Genomic DNA, 12,197 nt, shown 5'->3' with positions numbered 1-12,197 from the left:
GCAGTACCGTGTGGGGTTCATTAATCTTGTCTTGACTTTGAGAAATGAGAAGCAAGTTGAGGGAACAAGGAATCAAATTGGTTGAATTAGTTGTGTTCGGAAGCAAAGAAAATATTCCATTATTTAACCTGGCTGCTATTCCCAGAGTCCTCATACAGAGACAAAACGTGGTTGGTTGGACTTGATGATCTTAAAGGTCTTTTCCAACCCAAAAAAAATTTTTTATAGTGAACGTTATTTCTGACAGTAGAGCTTCTCAATAATGTGTCCTCTTGAGTCAGGTTGTGTGGCTGAGTGACTCCCACTGCTGGAGCTTTGCTGTGTTGGCCCAAGAGGCTTCTTCCTCCATGGACCACAAGAAGTGGTGTTGATGGCTGGTTCTGACATGGGTTTGTTACCCAAAGTCATTAATCTTGTCTTGACTTTGAGAAATGAGAAGCAAGTTGAGGGAACAAGGAATCAAATTGGTTGAATTAGTTGTGTTCGGAAGCAAAGAAAATATTCCATTATTTAACCTGGCTGCTATTCCCAGAGTCCTCATACAGAGACAAAACGTGGTTGGTTGGACTTGATGATCTTAAAGGTCTTTTCCAACCCAAAAAATTTTTTTATAATGAACGTTATTTCTGACAGTAAAGCTTCTCAATAATGTGTCCTCTTGAGTCAGGTTGTGTGGCTGAGTGACTCCCACTGCTGGAGCTTTGCTGTGTTGGCCCAAGAGGCTTCTTCCTCCATGGACCACAAGAAGTGGTGTTGATGGCTGGTTCTGACATGGGTTTGTTACCCAAAGCTGGTACACTGACAGGACAGATGTCTGCAGAAAGTGGCAGAGAATGTCTTGTCTCCTCTCCCCATCCAAACCTAGTGGGAGGCAGGAGCAGTGGTCAGTAATGGAAGGGAGAGGAACACAATGAACTCCATCCCTGAAGCCCTGGCAGGAGCTGAGGGATGTCCTAGGAGAGGAACTGTTGTGTGGCCTTGGTCCCTCAGCTCCCCTGGCTCAGGGCACTGGCAGCCAGCAGCGAGGACTGAAGGACAAGAGCTGAGCTACAAGGCAGAACAGGCAGAAAACTGGGCTGGAAGCAGAGGTGGCTGTTGGGGTGAGGGGGAGGCTGTGCTGAGCACGTGGGACAAAAATAGTGCCTGGTTTAATGACTCAAAGTGTAGAAAATGAAAGGTTTTAGGAAGGAGCCTGTGTGCTCTGAGTGTTCTGGCAGTGGGGATTCATGGAAAGCAAACAGCTTAAGATTCCTCCAGCAGGCTCTAACACAGGTGTTTGTTCTTATATATACTCTTCAAAACCTTTCCAGCTTCTATACTTTGAGTCACTAAATCATTGTTTATCTCTGCTTCTTGGACCACATTTCTGTTTAGGTGAGAAATACCAGGATAAAATGCCATATAACGGGCCAGAATTAGCCCAGAGCACCCTTCTTTTCCCATCCACTTTCCAAGGGAAGATCAGCTCTAATCCTCCTGTAATACTTGTAGCATCCATCCAAAAAGGTGCTCATGCATTTTAGTGGAGACAGACATACTGATTGAGAAGATTTTCTACAGAACCTTGTCTTCTCCGCTGTGTCCCCAGCCAGGAAAGGTGCAGTGCTCAGAGGAACGTGTAGATGAGAGCTGGGGGTTTTCATCCCTTGCTATATGGGTGATATAATATCCTGTTCCCCTTGCTGAGCTGATGTGGATGAGTTCACTTTCTCCTGAGGATAGTGACAGGCAGGACACACAGTGCCAGAAAGAGTGAAGGAAAACCTTACAGATCTCCTATGGAGTCAAGGTTGACAGTACTGATTTACAACAGCTGTAGATATGGCCATATACATATAAGTTGTCCTGTTGAGCAAAATGAACCATTTTACGAGCAGGTCTTTGGCTGCCCAGGTGCTGGGTCTTAGGGTTTAGCTGCCACGTTCCACAAGCTGGGAGCACTGGAATGCACAGGATGTTCCTGAACTTGCAGCCACAGACTTCAAGAACATTTACCATCTGCCAACACTGGAGGCAAGAGGGGCAAAGCAGGAGGGCACAAGGGAGCAGGACATGGTGTAGTTCATTTTCATATTTTTGTGCTTCCAGCCAAAAATCCTTGGTAGCCAAATAAGTGCTGCAAAATATCTTCTCTCTGCTGGATCCTCTGTACAGCCCGGGCACTGCTCAGCAGGAGCTGTAGCTCTTATCAGCCTGGGTACTTTTCATATCATTTAACTTATTTCTCAGTTTCTAGGGAAACACTTCCTAGCACTGCATTTATCAGGATGTCTTTCCAAACTCCTCCGCCAACACTTAATTAATGGGATTTTTAAGTTTGGCTCCAGCTTCTGCAAATTAATAGCATGCTCCCTTACAGCAGCTGTGGGGCAAGTGAGACATGTCTGCTCTCCAAAATACCTTAGAGGGTGCAGAGGCAGAGGAGCAGCTCCACCGTCTGTCTGTGCGTGTCCCCCGGGAGGCAGGGCCGTCTGATGTTCCATTTGGCTTCTGTTAGTGTGCCCTGAGGGATCTGCACAGGTGAAAATGCCCTTGGCAAAGAGCTGGGCTGTAAAAATTAACTTTTTGTTGTGTTTCAACACAGCCTTTCTTTAGCTTCAGTGTCTCTGTGCAGAGTGGTAGATAGTGAGTATCTGGAAGAGGCTGTGGAAGGCAGTTAAAACAGTTCAAAGCCTGGAGCATCCTGAGGCAGACCTGGGCAAAAATGAGCAACTGCCCTAGAAGGCAGCAGGTTGCCCAGAGCAGGAGAATGGGCTACATCTTGCTGCTGGCTTCTGCTCATGCCAGCTACCTGGAGGGGCAAGGCTGGTAGCTGGGCCCCAGGGGCTTTCCAGGACACCCTCTTGATTTTTCAGGGCTTATCCTCATCAAAATACCATTTGTTTTCATGAGATTTATTGAGCCATCAGTGCTCAGAGGCAGTGACTAAGGAAGCTGGGAGGGGGCATTAGGGTATCTTGAGAGGCAAGATGGCTGCAAACCTGGAGCTGTGTGGGAGGCAGGGACCAGATTAGCTGTGGAGGGGTTGTCACATTGACAGACAAGATGTGGTGTCTCAAAACCAAAGGGTATAGGCTGTGGGTGGAAATCTAATGGCTTTTGCTCAGTTCTCAATGAGTTGACATTCCCTGAGTTACTTCTGGAGAAGTGCAGAGGGACAGTCCTGAGGTCTGGGATAGACATCTCTGCTGGGAATGCTGTCTTGGGAACAGGGCTGCGATGCCAAGAGCTGGGCTGAGCTGTTACCTGCTCCAGATCCTGCTGCCATAGTGCCTGCAGAACAAGCCACTTGCTGGTCAGGAAAGAGCATTTCTACTATCTCAGATATGAAAGATGCCACAGCAAAGCATTTTGTGCTTTTTGGTTGGCTGTGTGTCTAGGGCCTGCTGCTGGGGACTCTAAATGACTGTTGATAGGCTATTGCCTTGGAGCAGAGTCCATCTACAATGCAGATGAGAAATGTGTGTTCCTCTTCTTACCTAGGCCAGACTTTCCACTATTTATTTTGCCCTTACTGTGCTTTGGCAAACACTCAGAGGTCTGAGTTTCAGCTGCTGGCTGAACTTAGTGTCTTGCCCCATCTGTTAACTGAGGAGTTGCCATCACGTGTCCCCTGAACAGCAGCTTCTACCTCCCTGAGGTCAGAACATTAAGTAAAAGCTGCTGTTGTCTGAACACAAACTCTGCCATCTGATGGGCAGGAACCCTGGGGAGCTGAGGCTTTCAGGGAGTCTCTGGCTGTTTGAAGGTGAATCCTGTGTAGGACAGGTTAGTTAAAAAATGTAACAAGGCTGAGCTTAGTTTCAAAGAGGAATGTTCAGCTCTTGTGCCTATAACCCTCAACACAAACCAAGTGACTGAAGGCAAAACTACCTGTAAGCATATGAACAGGAGGTGAAGAGGTGAAGGGTCTGCCTGTTGCAGGGGATGCTTTGTGATTGATGCAGTTTTTGCTCTCTGTTCAGTTGGTGAAAGTTTGCTATGGCCTTTTGCAACTCAAGTTCTTCCCAGGATATGATGCCTGGACTGCAGGAAAGATTTGATCTCACGCTTGCCAGGTGCTCTTCTATTTCTCACATTTGAGGCAGAGAAATCTGGAAAGTTTAATAAAAAACCCAAACAAACAAGCAAACCAAAACATCCTTGCAGAAAAAACCACCAGAAACAGAATCTCAGGATTGGAGGAGGCTGCAGGGGACAGGAGCTGGGTTTCTGGCTCTGTGCTGCTATACCTGCTATAAATGGACCAGCAGCTGATGTTTCAACTGCACTTTGGCATTGCTGTAAGCTCAGAGAACAGGGAAGGAAAAAGAAAAAGGCTCTGCTTGGTGCTAGTGAAGGATGGATGGGGTGAGCAGGACACTGTTAAGTGTCTGGTATCCTTCTGTTCTTGGGTTAGAGGGAAGAAGAGATTGAATTGAGCAGGACCTTTCCTTTCCCTGGGCACATGAGCTCATGGCTGCATGAGAGCCAAGGAAACATGTCATGGCTGTTTTGAGGTCAGATCTGTCTCCTGCCACCCCTCCCTACACTGGGCACTTACCTCACAGCTTGTCTCTAACCGTGGCTCTGTGCACAGGGCACAGAGCATTTCTGCCTAACAGTAGGCACAGACAGTTTCCTTGCTTTTCCAACACCCAAAAAGCTTTAATGCACCCACTGTCAGCTTGCTCATTCACTCTGTGACTTCCACAGCCCAAACTCCCTCCCTGTGGGCAGCCTGGGTCATGCTCCAGCATGGTAGTGCTGATGTAAGAGCAGACTCCTGTGGTTATAGAGCAGGGCAAGAACGTGTCCTGATAACTTGGAGTTCTTTTAAAAGTGAGTTCCAGAAGTCAGATCTGTGTAAACAGATTAATTCACTCAGACCCTGGTTCCTTACTCTAATTTGGAAAATCACCCAAGCTCCCATTTGGCTCCTAGAACTCAGATGGTGATTTTTCCATTTCCTTATCTCCAGACTTGTATCTAGTAGCATTTAGTTTCTGTTCAACTATGTCTTAAAGGCCAGGACTTGAAAACACAAAGTCTGCTTGTTTCTGAAGCCTCCTTTCCACACTCTGTACAGTAACATCATTTTATACAATAACTGAATGACTTCTGAAGAGCAGTTCTAATTGGGAACTGATCAAGACATTTCTGATTGAAGACATGTTTGATATTTTATTCAGCATTTACAAAGGAGAAATGATTGCTACAACATCTCTGCTGCCTAAATTCCTGCTTATGCTCAAGAGAAATTCTATTTTTTTCATAGTTATATTTATTAACCTCCTTAAAAAAGTAGACCCAATATCCAAAATAAAATTTGTTACATTTATGTGAAAACAAAAGGTGAATATTCAGCATGTGAAGGGGTCACAGGGAGTAAAATTTTAAAACCTGAATGCATATTGTAAGGAACAAAACAGAGTGCCAAGATCCTGCAGACTCCAGGCAGATGTGTAAGGCTGCAACTTGTGGTTGCACAGGACTTCATACGAGCTCTCCTGTGGTAGTTAACAGATCCCAGGCAGAGCATTGCAGCACCTGCCTCTCTTCACTGTAAATACAGTTATTTTAATCTGATGTTAATTTCATAAAGTAATTTTAGCTTGTATTCTAGGTGACAGTCTAATGGTTTTTAAGCACTGTACTTCCATGCATCAGCCTGGCAGCAATATCCTTTCATATGTGGGTGTAAATTATGCAACACTTGATCTGCTGCTTGGGAACAAGCAGAGCTGGGATTTCATTCTTCATTGTATGGACAGTAGAGACAGAGGTGGCTGCTGGACTCCTGTTAAACTTCTCCTACAAAGGAGAGCTCCAAAGTTTGGGCAGTGTCCAGAGATTTGCTGGATCTGAGTTTGTTTCCTACCTCTGTTGCATATTTCCCATATACCTGTGCAAACTGCAGGGTCTCTCTCTCTCTCTCTCTCTCTCTTGGTCTCAGACCTTTATCTGTGTGAAGATCATGATAAAGCATTGCATACTTCTGGATCAATTTCCATCCAGAAAAGCCAAGGACTTCTGCTGGTATAAGCTAAAGAAATTTCCTGGAGCAGCAGAAAGCTCAGGTTTTTCCTAGTTTGTTACTTGGAGCCCCTCATGCCTTGGCTGTCAACCTGAATCCAGGCATTCTCCAAGCCTGAGGTGCAGAGCTGGAGCCAGTGCTGGAGCCCCAGCAGCTCCTGGGGTCCCACAACCTCTGGCAGCTCCAGCACTCCCCAGAGAGATGCTGCCACTGCTGGCTGACTGCACAGCCCACACACCACTGTTTAAATAGCCTGTCTTCTTTGCTTCATTTTGACAATTGATTTTAATCAGTATTGTCAGCTGCTTAAAGCACTTCATTCTCTGAAGCACTGCAGCATTCAGGAGTGGAGGTGTGGGATCAGTCATGTTATGATTGGGTATTAGGAAAAATTTCTTTACTGCAAGAGTGGTCAAACATTGGAACAGGCTGCCCAGGGAAGTGGTGGGGTCACTGTCCCTGGAGGTGTTAAAAAACCGTGTAGACATAGCACTTCAGGGCGTGGTGGTGTTGGGCTGACAGTTGGACTTGATCTTAGAGGTCTTTTCCAACCTTAATGGTTCTATGAGTAGTTTTGTCTGGGAGGAAGTGGTCTGAAGTCCTCATTTCATGGTTCATGATCCTACTTGGGCTGCTGCTGTTTGCAGTAGCTTGGCATGTTTTCAGCCCTACACCATCTGGAGAAGCAATTTGGATTTGCAGAACATTTTTGAGGTTCAAGCCAGAACAAAAGGAGAAAAATTTATCCCTTCCCACCCACCCCACCACAGCAATTTATTTGGCTAAAAAAAAAAAAGCACTCAAACTAATCATATGACTGAGTTATTTTGATACATGACATGCTGTTTATTTCTGGCTTGTCAATAGTTTAATTATTTTCAATCTGTTTCTAAAACAGAAGTGAAGTACACAAGGGATTTGAATATGTTAGAAGTTGTCCTGCCATCTGCACAGCCTGAAGCCAAGTGACACAGGCAGTGTAGTGTTTGAAGACATTAAAAAAAATTATTCTGGATTAATGCTGACTTCTGATTGGTATTTTTAGGTGGCAGTAGAGAAGAATATGTCACAGCTGGAAAGCCATAGATCAAGTAGTATCTTCTCCATTGTCATGTTTCTATTCTGAGACATGTGTTGTTAGGTTACTCATGAAAGAACATATCTTGATTTTACCTGTTTTACCTCTGATTTAATGGCTACGGATAAACAGGGGAGTAGAAAGGAGGAAAGTCAAATGGCAGCTTATTTGTAGTTAAAGACCTACATGACATATGATGTCAGCCTGGAGTTTTAGAGGGAAAAGCCATGACTTTGTTGAAAGCAGAGTGGGGCTACTCCTCGATGTGTTCCAGTGAGGCCACAGTGAAATCAAGAAGAAAGCTCTTTTCTAGGCTGCCACTGCTCTGAGCTTTTACTCTTCCTCAGTGAGAATGACACACGTCCCTTGGTATGAAGTGTTCACTGTGGTCCTTGGCTGCTTCCAGGAGATGCTCCAGAATACCTGGACAGGCAAAGTTTCTCCTCTCCAGTCTGGAAATGGGCCATCCAGCCTCTTGATCTCTTGCACTTCTCTGCCCCAAAAAACAATGTCTTATTTATTTACCCCTCACTCTCTTTTCCACCTTCTGCCACTCCCACAGGAGTGTCTGGACAGTGCCCAAGGTGCTATCAGCACGGAGCTGTTTATTAGCAGGGGGTGACATGTAACAAAAGCCAGAGGGGCATGTGCAAGGTCTTACCAATGTGACTGATCTATGCAGCTTAATTGCTGCATGAAATATGCAAAAGCACTGGAGGTCATTTAGAAAAGTTGGGGTATTTACAGGAAAGTAGAAATTGAGCTTGAAAAAATAATTACACCTTTTTTTCCTTCACATTAATGACTACACAGAGGAGCCTTTTAAATGTGTCCATATATGAGTCTTAAGCATTCATTCCACATCAGTATTTCACCTTTTTCCTTAAGTGATTTCTATCTTCCTACTAACCAACAATCATTCTGTCTGCATTTCATTTCCTTGTAATAGCAAACCCATCAATCTCTGCTTTATTAAACAGGGAGGCATGCTTGGAAGCCAGAGCACTCAGATTTGATCAAAGATGTTATGCAAACCATTGATTTTAATTTACAGCAATATCCACTTCTTCCATTATTAACAGCTTTGAATTACTGAGACTGAATAATTAACAAATATTCCTTATTGATGTTAGATTATTCAAAAGGCAGATGTACAGAAATATAGCCCAGATTAACATCCTTCCTGCCCCTCCCCCCCTTTTGATGCATATGTCTATTTCTTTGGAGAGATCTCCCAAAACTATTAGAGCAGTAAATGCTCCATAGACAAGTGTGCCAGTGTGTGTTTCTGTCCTTCTGGTCTCTGTTCAGAGCCCTGGGCTGTGACCAGCCAAGTCAAATGATGCAGACCAAGATGCCACCACTTCCAGGGCAGGGCTGCCTGTGCACATTGGATGGGAAATGTAGGCTTAAAATACTGTCCTGCTTCCTCAATCTTCAAGCAGGGCAACGTCTGGTGAAGTGTGTGGCTCAATACCAACCTCTCTTAGCATTTCCAGAGGTTGTTTTGATGATTAAAACCCAATCTCTGTGCACCAAAGAAGACCTGAGCTAGGTCATTCTCCTCAGGGTTTGTTCACTTGCACAGCTCTTTGCAGCTGGAAGGGATGGAGGTCTCTTTACCAGGCAATAAGCTGCTTCACTGAGAGAGAGGTTTGGGACCACAGAGCAGTTTATGTCTTCATCTGCTATTATGGTCCATGTCCTCCCTCATGAGCCTAAATGAAAGGAAATAATCTGGGATTCTTACAAAAGGACATGGCCAATATCTGCCTTGCAAGGACTAATCTCTCCACCCAAAGCCTCATCCCTGCACTCTGAATGTCATTGCTTAGCAAAACCTGGCTGAAATTTCATGTCAGTCTTCCACCCTGAAGCACCAAACTCGGTCAGTTATAACTTCAGAGTTACAACTTTCTTGCAGCTGTAGGAGTTTTCTCTTCAGTAAAGAAAATGCAGCTGCTAAGGAAGAGCAGAGAGGTGTCTGCAGCTATTTCTGTCCTAGCTGCACAGTACAAGTCATCATTTTTCTCCACCTCCAGAGCCCTTTTCTCTGGCATCCCTCAAGCTCCCTCCTCCCCCCGTCCCACAGAACCACCTGTGCCCACCAGGAGGGAAGCAGTTGGCAGCAGGTCGGTGCTGTCACCACTGAGAGGGCAGCAGTGGAGGAGACCCCTCAACAGAAAGGGTGTAGTGCTCCCAGGGAGCCTGTGCCTGGGGACAGGGCCATCCTTTCAGTGGCAATAGTAGCTGGTTCTTGCCAGGGTCCCTGTATAGGCATGGCTGCTTTCTGTGGGAGATAAGGAGGCAGTTCAACTCACCCATCTGCTGACTGATCACTGTGAAATGTTTGTGTCCAAGTGCTAACCCACCGCCTTTAGAATCAGAGCAGCTCATTCAAGGAACAGGTCACATCAAAATGCTTTGCTCTTCCTCTCTTTCTCCCTCCATGGGATGAGACCCCAGGGCATCCTGACACCAAGTGCCTTTCCCTGGGCTCCACAGCCACCAAGTGAGAGCCAGCATCCCCCCCTGCAGGGAGGTGACAGTCTCAAAGCCCCAGGCCTTCCCCTAAAAAAAAAGGCAGCAGGCTCAGCTGCCAGCCCCCCTCCTGAGGCACTGCATGGTGGAGTAAAAAATCCCCTCCCTGGTTGATGGCCAGCTCACCCCCCAGCAGGGCCTGGGGACAAGGGAGGTGACACTGCCCCTCTATACACTGCACACCCCTCTGGACAGTGCAGGTGCAAGGTGCTCAAATAATTCAATTATGAGAATTGTTAGGAACAGCAGAAGGATGAGCAAAGCTAGATAAGACAAAATATCTATCTAGCTCAGCCTGGCTCTCTATAAACTAGACCATCATCATCCCCTTTTCCACTGTGCCATAATGTATCTGCTGCTGTGCTCACTTGGGAGGAAAAGGAACATCTTTTGTATGGTGCTATTCAGTGTGGTTTGACATTTTGTCTCACAGATGCAGCCATGGAGCAGTGTCAGCCTATTATGAAGGCTTATTTGGACAGGTACAATTACAGCTTGGCACTGAAGGTGCCTTTGATTCCAGCATCCCCATTGTTCCTGAGGCTTTTCATCCCCCCCATGCCCAGCTAGAAGGTCTGTGGCTTAGACCTGCCTTTGAAGTTTTTTCTTATCCATTTCTCTTTAATTTTTATGATGTCTTTTTCTGCTGGTGAATATTATTAATGAAGGCTCTGACATTTGATTGTGCTCAAGATAGTGGTGCTTGGCAAGTGTCTGACCTCTCCCAGCTGTGCAGCAGCTGCGGACAGGAGGAGGAAAGGTGGTGGGGCCAGGGCAGCCTGTGCAGGAGAATCACCTTGTGCATCCCACTCTGCATCGTGCCCATGGGGAAGGACTTGTTCCTAGCTTCTCATCCTTTTCCAAAGGACTTTGCTGCAGTGCAGGCTTGTGTGTCAGCAGGTCCCAGCTTCCTGTCTCCCAAAGTCTCCAACACAGGACTTTGCCTCTGAGGAAAACTAGGTCTTTCAGGTTGGATGTGTGTGGAGATGATTGGGAGGGAAGTGATTTCTGGTGGAGGAAGGAGTGATATCCTATTGTAGGAGCAGCTGTGTGGTCAGTAACCAGTTCTGTGGAATGGCTTGGGATTTTAGTATTTAGATGCCAATTGCCTTCAGTTTTGAGGAAGGAATCTCTGGATGCAATTAGGGGTGGTCGCTGGTGATAGAGAAGCACAGAAACTGATGCCATTTGCTTGGCTCTGCATGGAGCACGTTACTATGAGGCCAAGGAGGAAAGCTGCCCAGAGGGAGTGTTCACCATGTACTGGGAGTTTGGAAGACAGACTGGACAGAGGAAGGCAAAGGAATCCATCAAGAGCTGTTAAACACAAGCTCACTGTGACACAAACCCTTGTGTCACAAGAGAGCATGTGAGGGAGGCACTGCCTTGTGCATGTAGGCATTTCATCTCCTAAGGCCTCTGTCAGACAGTGGTGGATGAGGCAGATCCTTCTCATCAATAGGGATTTTCTTGTGTCAGGAGGGAGGAATGATGGCTGGGCTGGTGTAGGCAAATTGCTGGCAGCAGTTGCCATGTCATTGCAAGAACTGCAGTCACAAAATCCACTCATTGCAAGACGAGTCCCAGAACTAATGACCCAAGGTGGCAGGAAGCAATCAATGCTCTCCAATCAAACTAGGGAAAGCTGCACTGATCTCAGACAGAGCCTTGTCAACGTTTCTGAATGCACCAAAGGATTTGTCTAGAGCTACCAGCTTCCTGAAGCCTTAATTGGTTTCACCAAAGTTGTGCTAAGTTCAGTAAAAAACTCATTCTAATTAGGTGCAAATTCTTTCAGGTGCTAAATTAAAACACATCTTGACTTTGTCTTTCTCCCATCTTAGCATCTATAATTGGCTTGCATGAAAATAAGCTTCTTGCTGGATGCAAACCCATGGCTGTGTCTGACCCCTTCAGCCCCCCAGAGACCTTCCTGCATTTGGCAGGAGTGGATTTACTGGCATGAGCACTGAAAACTGGCAGAGCAAAAGAACCAGTCGTGCCTTTGGGCTGGGATCATTCATTCCAACACAGGACAAAATCCTCTTCCTTACTGGGTACCGTGGGCCCTGAGCCACCCATAACCCCTCTCCTGGTATCTCAGCAGCCCACATTTGGAAGGACACGTGTCTAGCAGTGCTCAGGGACTTTTTGCCTGAAAAATCTGTGAGGTGAGATACACTCAACTGTCTGTTCCACATGGCGTTTATTAATCTCTTAGTTTAAACACAGGAGATCGTCTGGAATTAAAAGCTACCCGAGCTCTCACAGATGAGAAGGCACTACTTGGCATATGGCCATACATTTATGGAGCTAGGATTTGCAGTCATCTTGGACCTCTTTCTTATTATAGCCATATAATTTTTGAGCCTGCATATATCTGCCTAGTGCTCTGTTTTTCTGTGAGGCCAGAGCATCTCCTTTCCTCTTTATTTGCTCCTTAACATCCTGGCCCATCTGGATGAACCTCTACCCAGTCATGTATTTCCTTGTAAAAAAATCGAAAATCAGGGCATTCCCAGGATACTGTTCATGCTCAATATGAAGAATCTGAGTTCAGCA

At 46.0% G+C, this 12,197-nt stretch overlaps 1 protein-coding gene across 1 annotated transcript in view; it reads left to right on the top strand.

Annotated features, from left to right (window-relative positions):
• The first annotated feature begins 4,727 nt into the window (after positions 1–4,727).
• Positions 4,728–12,197, top strand: part of HTR4 (5-hydroxytryptamine (serotonin) receptor 4, G protein-coupled) — a 65,627-nt gene continuing 58,157 nt past the window's right edge. Inside the window, exons 1-2 of the mRNA XM_010002059.1 lie at positions 4,728–4,834; positions 9,187–9,347. Coding sequence (XP_010000361.1) covers positions 4,728–4,834; positions 9,187–9,347 — 268 coding nt within the window. The remainder of the gene's footprint in view (positions 4,835–9,186; positions 9,348–12,197) is intronic.

The sequence above is a fragment of the Chaetura pelagica genome, unplaced genomic scaffold (genome assembly GCF_000747805.2).
Source record: "Chaetura pelagica isolate M959 unplaced genomic scaffold, ChaPel_1.0 scaffold356, whole genome shotgun sequence".
NCBI classification, from domain to species: Eukaryota; Metazoa; Chordata; class Aves; order Apodiformes; family Apodidae; genus Chaetura; species Chaetura pelagica.
This window is presented reverse-complemented; position numbering and strand designations above follow the sequence as displayed.